The sequence below is a fragment of the Panthera uncia genome (genome assembly GCF_023721935.1).
Source record: "Panthera uncia isolate 11264 chromosome E2 unlocalized genomic scaffold, Puncia_PCG_1.0 HiC_scaffold_19, whole genome shotgun sequence".
Classification (NCBI taxonomy): domain Eukaryota; kingdom Metazoa; phylum Chordata; class Mammalia; order Carnivora; family Felidae; genus Panthera; species Panthera uncia.
The window spans coordinates 1,413,365-1,433,456 of NW_026057588.1; the positions used below are offsets into that span (position 1 = coordinate 1,413,365).

At 46.5% G+C, this 20,092-nt stretch overlaps 1 protein-coding gene across 1 annotated transcript in view; it reads right to left on the bottom strand.

The window, feature by feature from the left end:
• LOC125915635 (zinc finger protein 665-like) overlaps positions 1-10,903 on the bottom strand; it is a 21,757-nt gene extending 10,854 nt beyond the window's left edge. Inside the window, exons 1-3 of the mRNA XM_049621568.1 lie at positions 10,777-10,903; positions 2,723-2,813; positions 1,065-1,191 (exon numbers count right to left, since the gene is read on the bottom strand). Of these exons, the coding sequence (XP_049477525.1) occupies positions 1,065-1,191; positions 2,723-2,737 (142 nt within the window). The 5' untranslated portion in view covers positions 2,738-2,813; positions 10,777-10,903. The remainder of the gene's footprint in view (positions 1-1,064; positions 1,192-2,722; positions 2,814-10,776) is intronic.
• Positions 10,904-20,092: the final 9,189 nt, after the last annotated feature.

Here is a 20,092-nt window from a genome sequence, read left to right on the forward strand (position 1 = left end):
TCAGGGTGTTCAAGTTCTACACAATTCATAAGCTAGTAAGGAACAGTGTGGTCCATCCAGATGGAGGTACCGTGTGAGGGAAGGTCAGAAAGAAGGAAGGTCAGGAGCGGAGGGCAGGAGGTAATGAGCACATGAGAGAAGCGATGGTATTTGCCAATCCACGGAGGGGTAAATGTGCCAGGGCAGTCAGAATTCCAACCTTGGGAAAAAAGAAGGGACTGACGTGGCAAACACCATCATGCTGTCCCACGATGGAATTATAGGAATTAACTGTAGGAATTACAGTGTGGGTGTGTGGCCAAAATGTAAGACAGGTAATAGGGAGGGAGTGTGGAGACCAGGCAAGAAGCCATGCTTAGAAAACAGAGTAGGATGGGTGGCTGCTGAGGGGGAGGCATAGGGGACATGGGGTAAGGTTGGTAAAAGGGGACAAAATTTCAGCCACGTGCTGAACAAGGTCCGCAGAGCTAACGTACAACATGGTGACTACAATTGGTAATATCGTATCACTGAAATTTGCTAAGAGAATAGAACTTAAGTGTCCTCACCAAAAAATTTTTTAAAAAGTAAATATGTGACGTAACGTGTGTTAATTAACTTGATTATGGAAATCCTTTCACAATGTATATGTATGTCAAATCACTACAGTGTACCCTTTCAATATATTACAATTTTCTTTGCCAGTTATACCTCAGTAGAGCTAAAAAACAAAAAATTCATCCTCTGACTGCCTCCTCTGAATACTTACAGAACAGTTTACACGAGGATCTCGCTCTCTTGTAAGAACCAGTGAATCAACAGCACAGGGGGAGAAAAAAAAAGGAATTGGGTATTTTAAGCTTTTCATAAGGTTTTACGAATACTTAAGTTCTGGCAGCATGCCTGATTAAGTGTGCAAATCATCTGACAAAAGTGTAAGTGTCAAGTCCAGATACCACGTTATGAGGCTTTTCGTATCTGAGGCAACAGGACTTCAATCTCAGTCAAGTAAGACAGGGGCTCCAAGGAGGAGAATGCAGACACCCAAGGGCAGATCTCCACTTCTGGAGGGAAGTTTTCCTCACCCAGGGAGACCAGGTTCCTGTAGTTCTCCAGCATCACGTCCCTGTACAAGGCCCTCTGAGCGGGGTCCAGGCACTCCCACTCCTCCTGAGAGAACTCTATGGCCACATCCCTGAAGGTCAACCATCCCTGAAATGAGAACACATTTCACCAAGGAGCTACGGGGAGAGTTATCTGCACACAAAACAGGAAGACGAGAAACGTGTAAGGATCAATTCAGATGAAGTAGGTTTTCTTACAGATCTATGTAAGGTATTTCTGAGCAAGTTATGTGTCCCCAATTTTGGCTTATTACACGTTCCCATAAGAGGTTAGGATGGCCTCTAAATCAATATGGCTTTTTTCATTTTTGTGGACAATATAAGAAATATAAAAACAGAAAATCAGGGGTGCCCATTGGGAGCATGCGACTCTTGATCTTGGGGTTGTGAGTTTGAGCCCCACGTTGGGTGCAGAGATTACTAAAAAAAAAAAAAATAATATTATTAATAATAATAAACTTAAAAAAAAAATAGGGCGCCTGGGTGGCTCAGTTGGTTAAACACCCGGCTTCAGCTCAGGTCATGATCTTGTAGTTCATGAGTTCGAACCCCACGTCGGGCTATGTGCTGACAGCTCAGAGCCTGGAGCCTCCTTTGGATTCTGTGTCTCCCTCTCTGTTCCTCCCCCATTTGTGCGCACGTGCTCTCTCTCTCTCAAAAATAAATAAAGATTAAAAAATTTTTTTTAAAAATAGAAAATCAATATAAGGTTATCTAGAAGTGTTATCCATCACGTTGTGATATCTATCAATGTCACAATGAGTGATATTCAATATCTAGATGAGCAAAGGCATGAGTGTTATCTTCAGAGAAGACAATACCCATGATGGCTTTAGAGGAAGGCCACAGTGAGTAAAGGCTCTTGAAGACTTCCCACATGCTAGCCATCATGCTAAATGCTTTCCACGCACTAACTCCCATTGACATCGACATCACTCATCATACAGATCTGTTCCCATCTTACCGAGGAGACAACTGTGTCACACACATTCCCCGAAGCCTGCCCAAGGTCAAATGCTCTAAGAAATGGCAGAAAAAGCTCCAGAACCCAGACATTTAGGCTTTGGAACTGAACCTAAACAACGAAACATATATACCAGATAGCATGAAAAGAATGTTGAGAGAGGGATTCCTGAAACAGTTAGAGACAAGTTTAAGGCTAACAGCATGGTCATTGTATCTGTGCATGCACACGCACACGCACATAAATGTCACTCTTGTGCTATTTAACTCATTAATGTGATAGTGTAGAAAACATGTAAAGTCATGCAAATACTTAAGATTTAACTTCAAAAATTCATAAACTTATTTATGAAGTAATGATAATGTCTGTAAATACTACAGGCTTGTGCGTCCCTGCACACGCACACGTGCACACACACACACACTCAAATTTACTGAAGTAAGAGGAGTCGACTCTCCACGACACAAAGGGCCCTCCTCATAGGCTCCGGTCCCTGGGTCACGATGAGCTGGAATCTAAGTGCAGAGGAGAGGGACGGGGGCGGGAAGGCCCGGGGGAGTGTGGACAAACACTTCAGACTCAGACAAGGTTAGCAAGTCCAAGAAGGGCCTTGCAGGAATGAGAGACAGGAAATCGACCCAGGATATGACTTCACCTGACAGACAGCCATTCCCGACTCCTTTCCTTTGCTCTTCCTCCCTTTCCAGGATTCTTCCTCAGGCAGGATCAGGCTTGGGAATTCAATCCTAAGTGTCAAGAAAACGCGGCTTAATGCTTAGAGTCAGTCTGGGTCCTTCCCGTCCTGCAGCCTCACACGGGAAGGCCTCTCCGTGTGAAAACACGGGGGGTGCCCCGGGACAGTGAACTCCTCCAGAGGCCAGCAAGTGACCTTCCCACCCTTCTTCTTCAGAACCGGGTCCCGCCCTGGTGAAGCCCCCGCACACGGCATCAGTGGGGACCTGGGCGGGACCTGACCCTCCCCTGCAGGTCACAGGCCTGCCCCGATCACACCCCACGCAGAGCCGGGCCCCCTCACCTCTCCCTGGGTCAGGGGCTGATGTCAGCCTCAGACATGCAGCACCACAGCCTTGGTGCTCAGCACTGGAGACACATCAGAAACCCCCCAGGCACTTTAACTAGGACTGAGATCAGGCCCTGTCTCCCCTTGGCCATTTAAAGGGACTCTCTGGGAGGGGGTCCGAGAGGCTCCGCTGAGAAGGTGGCATCAGAACGAGGACCCAGGGGAGGGAGCTTGTTAGCCACCTGCCTCTGAGGGGCCACACAGTACCAGGCAGAGGGACAGGCCCCGGGAGGCCCTCAGGCAGGAGCAAGCCTGGCCCCAGGAGAGGGGAAGAGGCCTGTGTGGCAGCAGTGGGGTGAGGAGACCAGCAGGGGAGGAGGACAGACAGGCACCTGGGGAGGCAGATCCGGAAGGGCGTGTCTTCCAACATTTGCCCCCCATGTCTTGAAAGAAACGATATGTTCCTCCTCTCATTTGAAGCAAACATCAGATTTTTTTCATCATACACATTCAAATATTTACAAATAATGTAGTATCTCATATTTAGAATTATGCCAAGCTGTTCACTAAGCCCCAGGAAGTAGAGGGTTGCCCTTAACCAAAATGTGGAGGGTGCAGGGGGAGGGTGACTGGGGGAGGTCGAGTCAGTTCTGGACAAGTTAAGATGGATGTGCCCCAGACGTCCTAGCAGAGATGTCGAGGCGGCTGGACACGGGACGGAGTCCAGGGCAGAAGTCTGGTGGAAGTGGAAACCAGGAGACATGCAGGTGGTGCTGAGAACCAGGAGATGAAGTGGTAAGGAAAGGCAGGGGTGTAGCCAGAGAGAAGAGGTTCAAGGACTCAGCTGCGGGGTGCCCCACACTCGGAGACCAGGGAGTTCAGCAGACACCAGCAGGGAAGCTAAGCGGTGACCAGTGATCGGGGAAACCAACAAGTAAATAGGGTAGTAAAGCTTAGCGAGATGTCCTCAAACTAAGAAAAAAAAGTGTGTCGAGGAAGAGGGAGTGGTCACATCTGCCACCTGCCCCTGACAGGAAAAGCAAAATAAAGACAGGACATTCAATCCTGGACTGAGAAATAGGGTCGCTGTGGCTCTGAAAGACAAAGTCTCAGGGGCACGGTAGCTGTTGAAAGCTTGACCAGATGGGGTTCACGAGACGAGTGGAGACCAGATTTGAAGACAGTGGAAGCAGGCTTTTAGGGTCTTGTGTCCTGAAAGGGAGCACGGGGTGGGATGCGCATTAAGGAGGCCACTTGTTGTGCTGAGCACTGGGTGTCGTATGTAGGTGATGAATCACTGCATTCTGCTCCTGAAACTAATATTACGCTGTATGTTAAAAACTAGAATTTAAATAAAAACTTGAAACATGAAAAAAAAAATGAAAGGGAGTAAGGAAGAGAAGGGCTTACCAGAGGGGAAATTAGTTAATAGAGAACGTTTTGTTATTTAAAACAATTTTTTTAAGTCTATTTGAAGGGAGGGAGGGAGGGAGAACGAGCGAGAGAGAGCACATGAGCAGGGAGGGGCTGGGAGAGAGGAAGAGAAAGAGAAGCCCAAGAAGGTTCTGTACGCTCAGTGCAGACCCCAATGTGGGGCTCGAACTCACAAGTCATGAGATCACGACCTAAGCCGAAGTTGGACGCTTAACCGACTGAGCCACCCAGACGCCCTGAGAATGTTTGGGTTTAAAGAAAGATTCAACGAAGACAGTGAATAAGCGGCTTTGGGGGGGAGGCGTGCACGTGCATGTGGAAGACGGGCGAAACCACCATCTGCGTGTGCTGACTGAAATTATTTCCTGACACGTACAAACTCGAGATGGAGTGGAGGAAGGATCCCATCCGGTCCTGAGGTAGTGGGTGGGGCTGGCGACCCGGGAACAGTCTGTGGCTCAGCAACACACAAAACGACAGTGGTGCAACCTCTCGCATGGCCTTCATTTGGGGGCACTGAAATGCGCAGGGGTATTGTTTGCCCTCGGAACAGTCTTCATCGTGAGGGACAGAGCAGCTGACCAGGTGCAGGGGAGGCACAGAAAGCCAAATCCAGTGCGCCTGGCTGGCTCAGTCAGTAGAACGTGCGACTCCTGATCTTGGTTGGGGTCGTGAGTTCGAGCCTCGCATTGGGTGTCGAGATTAAAGAAAAAAAGAGTCAAGAGTCCTTCACTCAGACCACTCTCCTACCTGTCAACAGATGTCTACAAGGATGCATGAGCCCCCATGAGACCCCAATATCTTCTTAAACATTCAAAACTCTCACTTAGATCTTCCAAAATGCATCTGAATCCTTCTTGACTTGCAACACAGAATAATCCAGAAGGTTCTCTGAGACCTTCCCTCCAAATCCTCTGTGTCAGACGATGATTCTTGCACAGACTCCACACAGGTTACTGTGTGGAACAGATTCCCAGACTCCCCCCAACCCGTAGGACCGAGGCACCATCCAGCTGCGGCCAGAGCTCCCTGTGGCTCGAACAACATCACAGGGGAATGTGCCTCTGCCTAATCCCTCTCCTTTTCGTGTCTCCTCAAGTGTCATCAAGTTTCCCAATTAAACCCCAGCTGGCAAATCTCAGCCTCAGCATCTGGGTCCGGGGGAACCTGGGCCACGACAACGGCTCCCCAAACGGACCCATGCAGCCCCACAACCACCCACAAACCACTTCCCGGTGTTCCCGCAGGAACCTAGACACCCCTTCCCAACAGGTCCACACACCCCTCACCGCACAGCCATGCCCGGGACACACGCACACACCGTTCCCTGGGCCATCTGGGGGCCCACACTTGCTTCCGCTTCCCTCCCGCACACCCCTCTCGCCTCACTTCCATTTTCCCCATCTTCCCACCTCTCCTCGACATGCGGCTGAGCAAACTGGGCCAAGAGGCACGGGCACCACACCAGTAACGGACACGAGTGCAGAGTGAAGGACACCGGGTCTTCAGTATGGACACCAACGAGGTGGCCCCGCCAGGGAACACTTGTGAGCAAGTGGGGACAACAGGGAGTCCAGTTGAAAAACAGTCAAAGGTTGGCCAGATCCAGTGTGGTGGGACGCGAGAGACAGAGAGGCCCCAGATCTCTTCCCAGAGGCCACCAGGTCTCCCCTCCCCACTCACAGCAAGTTGCAAGAACCTCTAGTTCTACGTGGTGCCGATTTTATGTCCCCTGAGGCTCCTGACCTCGTCCTCACCCTCCTGAAGGGAAACTGAGACTCTTGACTCTGAGCAGATAACTGCTGGAAGCCAAGCCCCCGCCCAGGATGCAGCGGTCCCTGGTGACGTGCACAGCCCGGGCCACCTGGGAGCTGGTGAAGGGCAGTGATGCAGCAGGTGAACACGTGGGGACCCCTGGTCTGTAGGGCCTTCCAGGCCCCGGTACGTCCTTCTGCTCTTGAGTAAATAAGCAGCCACAGGAGATTTCGATCCATTAACTGAAATTCCCAGAACAAATACTGGCATGAGCATCACCACCTGCCCGGCCTCCTTGGTCTTCCCCGAGGACTACTCAGCTCTACCACAGGCCCGGCAGCTCAACCCAAGCCCAAAGTGAGGTGCAGCCGCCAGCCTGGGAAGGAGGGACTTCGTGCTCCCTCCAGCTGAGACAAAACAGGAAAGACTCAATGGAGACGATTCAACCTGCATAACACGACAGATGGCTGGGGAAGGGCACTTGAAGTGTCGGGCTGGAGAGCCTGGAGAGACATCTCTGAGCCTAAACCTGAAGGAAGAGGAAGGGCCAGAGCTGACATGGTTTAGGGACATCAGGTCAGAGCAGGGACGAGGACCTGTGACAGAAAAGGCTGGTGTTTGGGAACAGAGAAAAGGTGATCGTGACTGGGGCACAGCGAACTGTGAGGAGAGGGTAAGGTCCCAGGACGAGGCTGGAGACACTGGCAGGGCCTGACGATTCGGGCTGTGCAGTCACAGTGAGTCTGTATTCTGTCCTGGTGACGATGGAGCCAGCAGAGGGTTCAATGCCAGGGAGGGACATACTCTGCCGAGAGAGTCACCCCTGCTGCAGAGAGAGGGGTGACTGTGACTCAGAGTCTGTGTCTCTGCCTCCATCCTAGTGTTCTGTGTTTCATTTTTGGAGGACTGGGACCCATTTACAATTCTACTGACATCTGGGCACTCTGTCCAAGAACTGCCACACGAGATATGCGTTGTATTCTGCCAATGAAGTCAGGGCTCAGTGTTGCTCAAATCCAGTGTCTGTCTAGTCCGTCATCTCCATGTTGAGCTGGGCTCACTGAGGCCCACAAGGGAGTCATTTCACCAAGTTATCCTGAGAAGGTCTGCGTTGAGTAAGCAAAACTGGGTATAACTGAATTCTGATAGGGTGGCCTGAATGGCCCAGTGGGCAGAGTTTGCCCACATCACTCTTCTCTCTTAAAAATTCCAGGACCATCTTTCACATGTCTGGGCTAAGGAAACTTCCATTTCTTTTCTTTTCCTTTATTTTTTTCTTTTTAAATAATCTCTAAGCCCAGTGTTAGGCTTGAACTCATGACCCTGAGATCAAGAGTTGCATGCTAGGGGCACTTGTGTGGTTCAGTTGGTTAAGTGTCTGACTTCAACTCAGGTCATGATCTCAATGTTCGTAAGTTCGAGCCCTGTGTCGGGGCTCTGTGCTGACAGCTCAGAGCCTGGAGGCTGCTTCTGTGTCTCCCTCTCTCTCTGCCCCTTGCCTGCTCGTGCTGTCTCTTTTGGTCTCTCAAAAATGAATAAAAACATTTAAAGAAAAATTAAAAAGAGTCACACGCTCTACCAAATGAGCCAGCCAGGCGCCCTTAGGAAACTTTTATCTCAAGGTATAATCGCTGTGTGCTCAGGCACTAAACTCCCCTTATCCAGAACATCACACTAAAACATTTACAAAATTCAGAATTTTGAACACATAATGAATTGCTGCTGTAAACACTGCAAGGCGGCCACCTATAGAAACAAGACACGAATTTCCTCATCAGGAACAGATGGGCTCTGTTAGGTGACATTTCCAAGTAAATCAGCCCATTCTTCAATATTTGCAAAAAGCAGGCAAGAGGAACTTGAGGGGAATATCTATTCGGTAGCTCATGCATGGCCCACTGTTTCAAAAGATCACATAAAAGGTAAGAAAACTGAATATTAAAGTGACAGCTTAAACCAGGTTTCGACTTACAGAAGAGATTACTGACATGTTTACGAAGTACACACTGGAACAGTCTAAAATTATACTAGATACTAAAGGAAGTTCTCAATATACATGACAAAGAGAGAGCTTACAGACCTGTCTGAACCAAACACAATAAACTTAAAAAAGAAAAGTTAAAAAAACATTTTTTTTTAAACAATGAAGTATGAGACCAAAATTTTTAAAAATGGCAAGGTCATGCTTAGAAAAGAATGCCAGAAACTGTTTATAGGATGCTTTCAAAGCTCACTTCAGAAGTTAATTATTTATAGGAAAGTATAAAGATGTATTTCAAGCTTCAAAAAGGAAAATGATGTAAATATAAGCGAATCAGGAAGAAAAAAGTAAAATCCATTACAAAGAAGCAACAGTTTTCAGTTTTCATGTTCCATAAAAAGGCAGCGTGTGATGAGGGCCATTTCTCGCCCCACTTCTATCCTCCGAGCCCAGACAAAGGGAAGAGGGTGACCCATGACTGAGTGAAGTCTCTGCCTTCCTGGCTGAACAGGGATTGCAAATGGAAGGTATATTCTGAAGCAAATAATTATAAGATGCACAGGCTTTTTAGAAAGGAGTTTTGCAATCCTCACCCTTATCTGCATAATTTATTCTAATTTTAAGTGTATTATATTATAAAGCCATATGTAACGTAACATACTTCATCATCCATATCCAACCAATTCACCATTCATCTGGATTACTTTGCTCACTACTGTCTTTCCTTCTCTCAATATTTATCTCTCCCCCAACCCCTTTTCTTTTTTTTCTTTTGGTTTGCTTTTCCATTTTCCCCTTGGGTTTCTGCGCATTCTGTTCCCCTCTCCTGTCCTGCCGTTTCTCTCCTCTGGGTTTCTTCTTGCACACTTGTTCTGACCCATTCTGTAACCTGTTCCCCTTCTTGTTGCTTTCTCCCCAACCTTTCTGATTGTCCCCAATGTTCATGCATTTCTCTTTCCTCCCCAGCTCCCATCTGCTCTCCCAGTTAAGTGTGCTCTTTCCCTGCTACTCTCCCTCTGTCCCCACTCTCTGGCACCCCCAGCTTGCTGGGCTCCCTCCCGGCTGTTTCTCCCTCCGTTCCTCTGGTCTCCTCCCATTGGCCCCTTCTTTCCTCTCAGCACCACATCGCGCAGGCTGCCAGGACTCCAACTCTTTCAACCTCTCCCTAGGCTCCAAGTGAAGTGCCTTCCCCTTTGTTACCCACGCTCCTGTTGCCCCTCTCTACATTTTGCTCCCCATCATCCCTCTGGAGATTTCCTTTTTACTCTAAATTTCTCAACCTTCTTTTCTCCCACTGCTGCAACTTTGCCATCTGCTTCTGGTTCTCCCTCATTCATTTTTCTGTAATTCTCTCGGTAGGTCTTGTGAAAATAAATAAGGAAACGTCATTTAAAGTGGAGGAGGGAAACCCTGAAGTGGGAGCTCTCTGGCAAGTACCACCCCCTGTAGCCTGCTTAACCAGCAGGAAGAACGAACAGAAGAATTACTTTAACAAGGGAGGTCCTTTTTCACATGGGAATTTCATCTCCTGCTTGTAAGAAAATAAAGGAAGATCCCTTCCTGCTCCACCAACAGACGCACTGACCACCACCTGCAGCCACTGAAAAACCGCCACAACCTTCAACTCTTGGTTCTTCTCCAATGAACTTCCGTTTAAAACTCCCCCCGGGGGCGCCTGGGTGGCTCAATTAAGCCTCCGACTCCTTGATTTCAGCTCAGGTCATGATCTCGCAGTTCCTAAGTGTGAGCCCTTCATCAGGCTCTGTGCTGACAACACGGAACCCGCTTGGGATTCTCGGTCTCCCTCTCTGCTCGTCCCCCGCTCGTGCTCTCGCGCACGCGCTCTCTCTTTAAAAAAATAAATAAAAAACAAAAAACCCTCCCCAATTTCCTCCTAAAAATTAGAGCTGACCTTCCCTTTCTCTCCCAACTTGCCAATAATTCACCACTCCATGCATGTCCCGAACTGCACTTCCTCTGCTTCTTCCAGAATAAAATCATTTTGCTGGTAAAATAACTGACTTTTGTTTTTAAGATGGGCAGTCCCTCTCCTCCGGATTCCTCTCACCCAGGAGTGGGGTGTAACTGGATGCCCACCTCCCACAAAAGCACATTATCCAGCGCCGGGTGCACGGTCCGTCTCAAGACAGGCCCTTTCTAGTCCTCCCCAGCACAAGGTGAGGCCTGGGGAACTAAGAGGAGCCGGCTGAGAGAGACGCGAGGTGAGAGGAAGTGAGCGTGCCTCCGGAGAGGGCTGAGCTCTCCAGAATCTCAGGGCGCAGGTAAGGACCAGCCTCTCCCGAGGGGGCGGCCCGGCGCTGCCCTCTAGGGGCAGAGAGCAGCGAACATCCACCTCGCGAATTCCAAACAAAAAGGGAAGCCCCCGGCCTCCCACGGAGACGTCTGAATTTACTTGGACTGGAGGAGGTGGTGCGGAGATTTTAGCGGCCCCCAGACCCCGGGGACAGAGGAAGGGAGACTGCGAGGCGCAAGTTTAAACAAGAAAGACGAAACTCACACTCCACAGACTGGCCACCGCTCCACGGAACCCGCTTCCGGGTCTGCAGGCAATCGCGCGCGCGCAAAGGGAAGAGGCGGGGCCTGTGCAGGGCGCAGAGCGAAACCCGGCTAGCGTAAGGTCGGCGGGAGCGGGAGGCGGGGTCTCAGGGGCTGGCGGTAACCATAGAGATGATGCGCGCGGAGAGGACAGGCGTGGGCGGGGCCGACTCCAGCGCCGGATCTGGGATTCCCTCCCGGGTTTTCGGGGCTTGGGAGTGCTGGAGTCAGCTTGGTCTTTATCCTGGGAAGCGGCACTTTCTATTTCAAGTTAATGTTTCAAACAATTTTAAGGTAAAAGCTTAGAGTTTTGTGGGCGCCACTTATGTTGGAAAGTCAGATGTTTTCCTCTTCACAGCTGAAAACGATTCAAGTCAAAAGCCACGAGTCCCGCCAGAGAGGATGAAGCAACTCAGTGATCTTGGGAGCTGGGACCTCGGTGCGGGGTGGATGTGGGCGGTGGCTGGATCCTGGAACACTGTTGCAATTAAAGTTAAGTTAAACAACTGAACTGCAAATGGATGCAAACTGGAGTGTGAAATGCAGATTCTGCCTGGGCGGAATGTGCAATTTCACAAGTGCACCCAGGCCAACATTTCCGTTTATACTCCCCATTCACCTCGGAGTCAGACTCAACCCTGTGCTGTGTTCCAGAGACTTACCCAGGGACAAGACCTGAGGTGTAGGGCTTGGAGGGCTAAGGCATGTGATAATTTATTACTTTTAAAAAAGCAATAACTTTAAAACAAAGATTAAATTACATCGCTCTTTTTATACTTACTATATTGTTCCACACGAGATAATTATACTCAAATGCATTCGAGATAAACGTTGTTGACATCACAATATGGTTAAGTCAATAATTTCTAAATATAACGTAATTTCAAATTCACTTTACTATCACTCTGAAGGTGGTTAAAAAGCATGTTTTTTTTTTTCTTTTTTTTTTTTTTTTTTTTTTTTTTTTATTCTAAACGTGGTAGTGGGCCACCTGGTTGGTTCAGCTGGTAGGGCATGCAACTCTTGATTTTGTGGTGGTGAGTTTTAGCCCCATGTTGGGTGCAGGGTTACTTTTAAAAAATTGTAGTATATTTCAGTGGTTTTCTTTGTTTTCTATTTCTCAATGTTCTGGCAGATGTGGATAACAAAGCCTGTACACTATATAGTCCTTAAAAGACATTTCAATTTACTTTCACCTAAAAAATAATTAATTTTGCAATATATCTAAGGGTATTTATTTAGGGTTTTATTTAAACCCTACAAAAAGCAAAACTGGATTTTCAAATTTCTAATAGCCTTGTTTTTGCCCTCAATAATTTTTATGGCAATATCTGTGAATTAACATCTATCATGAAATAAGTGATTCTCTTACATCCCTAGATATGGAAGATTTCACCACAGAAATGGTAATCAATTGAAATATGATAATGTTTAGATAGGAAATTAGCATATTTAAAATATTTTCAGGTAAAATGAAAATATCCTGGCATGACCCCAAAGTGGATACATGATGATATGATGATATATTAGTACATTAAAAATATATATGGTATCTGGGAGGGATTTTTTTTTTTTAAGATTTAATTTCTTTAAGTTTATTTATTTATTTTGAGAGAGAGAGAGAGCACAAGTGGGAGAGGAAGGGGCAGAGAGAGAGGGAGAAAGAATCCCAAGCAGCCCCTGGACCATCAGTGCAGAGCCTGATATGGGACTCCATCTCACGAACCACGAAATCATGACCTGAGCCAAAATCAAGAGTTGGATGCTTAACGGACTGAGCCACCCAGGCATCCCAAGATTTGAGTTTTTTAAAGTAATATTTACACCCAGCGTGGGGCTTGAATTCACAAACCAGAGACCAAGAGTCATACAGCTCCATAGACTGAGCCCCTGGGAGAGATTTTGAGATCTTTAAAAGGTAGATTATTCTGTGATGTGATATGGCTAACTAGTCATTGAAGGGCATTAGAATATGCCATCCCCAAATACACCCTTTTGCTGTAAGGATTATTTTGAGCTGCTTATTTTGAGAAACAGGAGACACAGGAGAAGCTCAGAACAGAGTGGAAGTTATCCTTTCATAAGGGGAATTACTTTTAAAGGAAATCTCTACTTGTAAAGGGTGTCTCCTCTGTAGAGGAAGAGAAGGATGGCCCTACACAAAAATTTGATCAGAAGCATAACAAACTTAATCCTTGTTTACCCAGCTTTCTTGGATAAACTCTTCATAGCTGGCGTTGCCCCATATTTCTTTTGTCTTTAGCTGAAGGTCATATTTAAGCAGGTGGCTGAGGCTACTTGGGGAGTTACTCATTTTTCCCTGTGTCTCTCCCATGTATAGAGGAAGTATACGTGTTACTGAACATCTTTTTTCCCCTGTTAATCTATCTTTTATTACAGGGGTCTCAGCCAAGAGCTCAGAAGAGTAGATGGAAATTATTTTTCCTTGCTTATACTGTGTTGACAAGAAAGAAGTTTCAGTATGGACTTCCATAATCCCAAGCAAATAAATGAGTTTACAGTGGAACATTTCATTAAACCCATAACAATAGAGAAGTTAATAATAGGTGAGAGTCATGAATCTATTTGTTTATAAGGAGTTTTATTGCTTGTAAAATTGTCAAGAGAGCAAAATAAGTATATTCACAAGAAGTTACAGAGGATATTTCCTCATCCATAGGAAAGTTTTGACATGTCTCCCTGTGATGTCACTTAAAAACAGATACCACTTGGGGTACCTGGGTGGCTCAGTCAGTTAAGCATCCAACTCTTGATTTCTGCTCAGGTCATGGTCTCACAGTCATGAGATCAAGCCCTGAGTCAGGACTCTGTGCTGAGCATCAAGTCTGCTTAAGATTCTCTCTCTTTCTCTTTTCCTCTGCCCCTGCCCGACTTGCACGCGTACACGTGCACGCTCTCTCTCTCTCTCTCTCTGTCTCTCTCTCAAAAAATAAATAAATAAAACCAGATGCCATTTATTAAAGATTCAAAAATGTGAAAAACACAGGAACTAATTTGACCTGATGAACATATATTAAACCTGGTAACACAAAAATAGAGAATAAATATTTCTTAACATAGATGAATCAACTAAGGGGCGCCTGGGTGGCTCAGTCAGTTGAGCATCTGATTTCGGGTCAGGTCATGATCTTGCGGTTTGTGGGTTCAAGCCCCGTGTCGGGCTCTGTGCTGACAGCTCAAAGCCTGGAGCCTGCTTCAGATTCTGTGTCTCCCTCTCTCTGTACCCCCCCCTTCACACTCTGTTTCTCTCTCCTTCAAAAATAAATAAACATTAAAAACATTTTTTTAAAAAAATATGAATCAACTGAAATATTTACCACTGCCAAATTAAAAAAAAATCAAACTTAGGTAAAGACAGGTTTTACTTGAGACAATTATTATATTATAATGTTCCAACCACATGATCTGCGAATGTCTCTAAAGCCAGACAGAGAAGAGATTTTATTTCAAGGCGGAAGCAGGTCTAGGAAAAACACACACACACACACACACACACACACACACACACAAACAGGTATAGGAGAATGGATGAGCATGTGGCAAGACCTATAGATGATCAGAGAATGTTTTACCTTGAAGTTCCCTACTCTTAGGAGGGTCTGTTGTAATGGTGGGGTTATTATGAATTATAATGCTCAAGAGAGGTCTAAATTCTGAGTTTTGGGGAAGGAGAGAAGCTTTTCTTAAAGTTTTATTTTATTTTTTAATTTTTAAAAAACATTTATTTATTTTTGAGAGACAGAGAGAGACAGAGTATGAGCAGGGGAGGGGCAGAGAGAGAGGGAGACACAGAATCCGAAGCAGGCTACAGGCTCTGAGCTGTCAGCACAGAGCCCGACGCGGGGCCCGAACTCACAAACCGCGAGATCATGACCTGAGCCAAAACTGGATGCTCAACCAACTGAGCCACCCAGGCACCCCTCTTAAAGTTTTATTTATTTAAGCAATCTCTACACCCCATATGGGGCTCAAACTTATGACCCCAAGATCAAGAGTCACATCTCTTCTGACTGAGTCAGCCAGGCACCTCAAGGGAAGGAGAGACGCTTAAGTAAAGTTTGGTTAGGTCATATTAACAAGCATTGTTCTGTAGGAGGGGAAAATTCTCTTTCCTCTTGGGTCTCTGGCTTGACTTAAGAATTAAACTGACCTAAGACAAATTCACAGGAGAAAAGCATACACATTTTGTTGAATTTATACATGTACCCTGGAGCCTGCACAAGAGAATGAAGACCCAAAAAAGTAGAGTGGGAAGATTTTATACCTTTTAGACAAAATTCAGTAAATTTGTAAAGAATTGGCAAGACACAGAGATTTGGGCTAGTTGGTAAAGAAGTAACTAGGAAGATAAGGATCAGTTTAACAAGATTTGTCTGTATAGATATCTTGGACCCCAATTCTCTATCTCTGGTAATAGGAATGTCTTCCTCCTGGTACAGGGAGGGTGACGTTCACATGGGAGGGTGGTCTACTTTCAGGAAAACAATGAAAGGTCAGAGTGTTTCTTATATTAGCTGTTCAAGTGTTCTTAATTCAAAATAATCAGTATGCCAAAGTGGCATATTTTGGACTGACAGATGCTGGTTTCCTTCAGTTCCTATTGATCAGTGGGTACAAACAATTCAGTAATTATTGATGGGAGAAAGGATGGGGATTTGGAGGGTCTGTATCTGCCTTGCTTCTAGATAAATGGGGCACAGGGGTGCAAGAGCACCTGGCTCAGGGGTCCCCAAACACACCAGGTTTGGCCACTTTCCACTGACAAAATCCAAAGGCAGAGACACAAGCGGTGGTGGAACAAGAAAGGAATTTATTTCAGGGAGGTCAACACCCAGAAGACCAGGGACTAACGGCTGAAAGCCTGTCTCCAAAGTGCTGAAAATACTTCTAGGTTTATATAAGGAAACGTGGGACAAAGATCTGTGGGGACGTGCAGCTGGGCAGCAAAGATCGGGTTGACCATTGTCCTGGGGTCAATTACATGGGGTCTTGCTGGCTCAGGACAGTCGTTATTGCTTGAGGGTAATTTTGGATCCAGCAGGGTCTTTTTTTGCCTGAGTTAAGGTAAACTGGAAAGAAGAACTTAATCAATATTTAGACAGACTGAGGTCCAAATGGAGGTGGCGGAAGTCCTGTTTCGTCTCACTGAGGTCATGTGTGGAAAGGTGGTTCTTTGCAGTGAGCAGTGCTATTTTTCCAGACTTACAGGGTCAGAGTAAAGCCCAACACGGTCACCAGATATGACACCAAGCAAAATTAAAAAAAATAAATACATGTTATATTTGAACAGTGGAACATTATAAACTTTAATGCTAATAACAAATTTTCCCAAGAACTTTGGCATATGTGCCCTTTGAATGGCCCTGGAAAACTCCGTATCTTCATTATGCTCTGTTGTGTCCCTGAGTTGGAAAAACACATTCCTATGTTGTTCTTTTTTTTTTTTAATTTTTTTTAACGTTTATTTATTTTTGAGACAGAGAGAGACAGAGCATGAACGGGGGAGGGTCAGAGAGAGGGAGACACAGAATCCGAAACAGGCTCCAGGCTCCGAGCTGTCAGCACAGAGCCCGACGCGGGGCTCGAACTCACAGACTGCGAGATCATGACCTGAGCCGAAGTCGGATGTCCAACTGACTGTGCCACCCAGGCGCCCCCCTATGTTGTTCTTTTATTCACACAATACTTCTGACATGTCTGGTTGCCAAATGTGTGATAGTGTTTCCTCTACCAGCAATTCTCTGTGACAGCAGCTGGGTGTCCTATAATTCAACTCGATTTTGACACTGTCTACCTGGAGACACTGTCAGATCCCACAGGTTAAGGACTCAGTCCTATAAGCCCGTCCCCTCCCCCACTTCAGAGGCAATCACAAGTCCAGGTTGTCACCTGTGCTTCTGACCAACTGGCTATAAATTGGAGGTTCTTATTGATGCAGGCAGCTGGGTCCGAGGACCCAGAGAGGGGGCCCCACAGGACTAGTTGAGAGGGTTCTTGGCTTCATGCAGGATGGAAATCAAATGTGAGCCAGCGGGGAGTGAAAGCAGAATTTACTGAAGATATATATAGATGTATATATATAGAGTGTCCAGGAGACTCGGAAAGGAAAAGAGTGTGAGTCTCCTCTTTGCTTAGGGTCTGTGGTTTTTATTGGCAATTGTGGTCTTGTGCACATGTCCTCTTAGGGATCAGGGAACTGGTCAGAGCAAAGACAGGATCCAGGTGTCCTTCATAAGTCACTCATTCCCTGAAGCCAGGGGGTCTTGGCATCAAGGTGTTTGGAGTCAGTAGTCTTGGAGGCGACCCCACCCAATCACTCCTTAGATGTTAGCTATTGTGCTGGAAAGTTCCAAAGATATCATTGTCTCTTTGTCCCTCACAAGGAGGACACATGCTATTTGCATTACAAGGCATGTGTAGAGTGGGGTGGGGGTGCAGGCCCTAGCAAAAATGGAAGCTGGAAAAGAAGCAACGAGGGGGGAAACAGCTTTTTTTAATGGGGGTCCCTTCAGTTTCCCCATCTCATTATGAGACTTCCTACTCTGGTTCGATACATTTGCTAGAACAGTCCACAGAACTCAGGTAAACAGTTTACTTACTACATTACTGGTTTATTGTAAAAGAATATAACTCAGGTATAGCCGGGTGGAAGAACGGATTGGTCAAGGTCTTTCTGGTGACCAGCTCCCATTCAGGAGCTCACCAAGGTCTGCCTCTTTAGAACAAAAGACACTCGTATCAGAAAAAATTCCAAAGGGTTTTAGACCTGTGTGTCAGGAATCAGGGTCCAAGACCAAGTATTAGAACAAAATACGCCCCTATTGCTCTTATAACTTCAGAAATTACAAGGGTCTTAGGGGCTTTGTGCCAGGAAACAGAGGCAGAGACCAATATATTTTCTATTACACACTGTCCTACCTGAGACATTATTTTTTTTAAGTTTACTTATTTATTTTGAGAGAGACAGAGACAGTGTGAGTGGGGGAGGGGCAGAGAGAGAGAGACAGAGAGGGAGAGGGAGAGGGGGAGGGAGAGGGAGAGGGAGAGGGAGAGGGAGAGGGAGAGGGAGAGGGAGAGGGAGAGAGAGAGAGAGAGAGAGAGAGAGAATCCCAAGCAGGCTCCCTGCTGTCAGCACATGTGGGGCTCGAACTCACAAAATCATGAGATCAAAACCTGAGCTGAAACCAAGAGTCCGATGCTTAACCAGCTGAGCCACCCAGGTGTCCCTACCTGAGACATTATTAACTGTTGGAAGATGTTGCTCTAAACCACCAAAGTCAGAGGTCTCTGTGACTGTTAAACTGAACGAGAACCTGGAGGCTATATTAAGAAAAATATTTTGCTATTTTTTCATTAATCATAGAAACAAATCTGCAGACACATCATGAATTTTATAGTCATGATTAGACAGTACAAGTAGTATTTAAAACTCAGGGTCACTGGGAGAAGGCAGGACCTCACCTGATCACGTCTGTGGGACTCAGGCTTCTCCAGAGAATTTAGGATCCTTGGGCACCAAGTTGGCCGGCCGAGAAGCCACGGGACATATTATGCCTACACCCGCAATTCGATTGGAAGGGGACCTAGGTGTGGCTCCACCCCTGGTAGACCAGACTCCGCCTCCCGGAGTCCTTGCCCCGGGAGCTTGCACTGCTGTTAAGGTGCTCGCCCAAGCGGAGCGCCTCTGCTCAAAAGACTGTCTTGTGTATTCCTTACTCAGGATCCAAACATGCAGCAACAAGTTGGTCCCTCTACCGATTTGGGGCTCTGATCACTCAGCCAGAAATCAGTCTGACCCCAAGCCCACAGGAAGGAGCTACAGTGCTCACCCCTGACTGGCCATGAGTATGTGGCACCGAGTCCTCCCACCATCCTGCGGTGTCCCTGGGGTACTTGATCTCTCCTACTCTCGCCCTTTCTGCCTCTTCCTTCCTGCCCAAACCCTCCAACAAGCACACACAGCGAAGCCGGCAGCCCCTCCGGGCCTGAACGCAGTGTTTCTCACCCTCCATGTGTCCACAGGACCGCACAGAGGCTGGCGCTGGCAGCCCACGACTACCCCGTGCTTTATAGACATATAGAGCGCTCACAGGTCTTGGCTAAAGTTGCTCTTCCCCAAACTAGATTGCTAGCTTTCTAGAAATCTAGATGCCTAGATTTCTATGGCACACTTCTGGCCTTGCACAACGGGCACACAGAGTTCAGCTGCCTCCAGAATCTGCACCTTGGAAGGCCATCTCTTCTGCCTAGCTGGGGTCTCCAGGGCCTAACAGAACTGCCAGACCAGGTACCCTCTCAAATAACCTCTTAGATATGGAGTTTGCCTCTTGCACTTCTCCCACCCATTTCCACCCCGAGGTCCTACGTCTTGTGCTTAGAGAAGAATTTAGCTCGGAGCAGCTCCTCTGGCTGCCCATCCAGGACACTCAGGTTTTCAAGACACTCAGATGCACGTGAAGGGGAGCAAAGGTCTTAAAATCTGATAAGTGAAAATTTGCTTTTTTGGTTATAACCTAAGTGTAGGGAATTCCTCATAGCACCATGTCTCCAACTCCTGGGGGGCCCACTGATGGTTCCACATGTTAAAAACAAAATACATGAACACAAATGAGCACACCATCAGAAAATCCCTCAGAACCACTAATCCCACCACTGCTTTGCCTTTTTTTCTTTCATGTATATTGAGCTACCGTCACATGAAGACCATTTTAATGATCAGTCATAGGGAGACAAAAGAGACACAGAATCTCTACCCCCAGCAAGGCAAAGCCCAGCACCTAAATCCTCCTGAGGAAGATGGATATATAAAACCCAACTCCCAGGGTATTACAGGAATTAACTCACATAATTTGTGTGTGGTTCCTGAAACATAGTGCACACTACCATTTTTGTGAGCACATTGCTGCTGTTAAAACATATATATATTTTATAGATTTATATTTATATATTAATATATGCTTATATATTAATATTTATATATTAGTGAATGCATGCTGTTTCTGTCAGGAAAAATATAAACTAAAAATGAGAGAGAGAAAACAGATTTAATTCTCTCTTAAAAAGGTGGGGGAGGAAAAGAGACTTCTCTTCCTCCTTTTTCCTAGAGCATTTCTCTTAGGAAACTTGTAAGTTTTCTCTGCCTGTTTGGAATGTCTTTTAAAAGCTAAATAAGACTCTTGCCAACATTGTAACTCAGGAATGTTTGCTCAAGGATCTGGGAGTCAACTCTTTGAAATGTAAATAGCAAAGGAGATAAT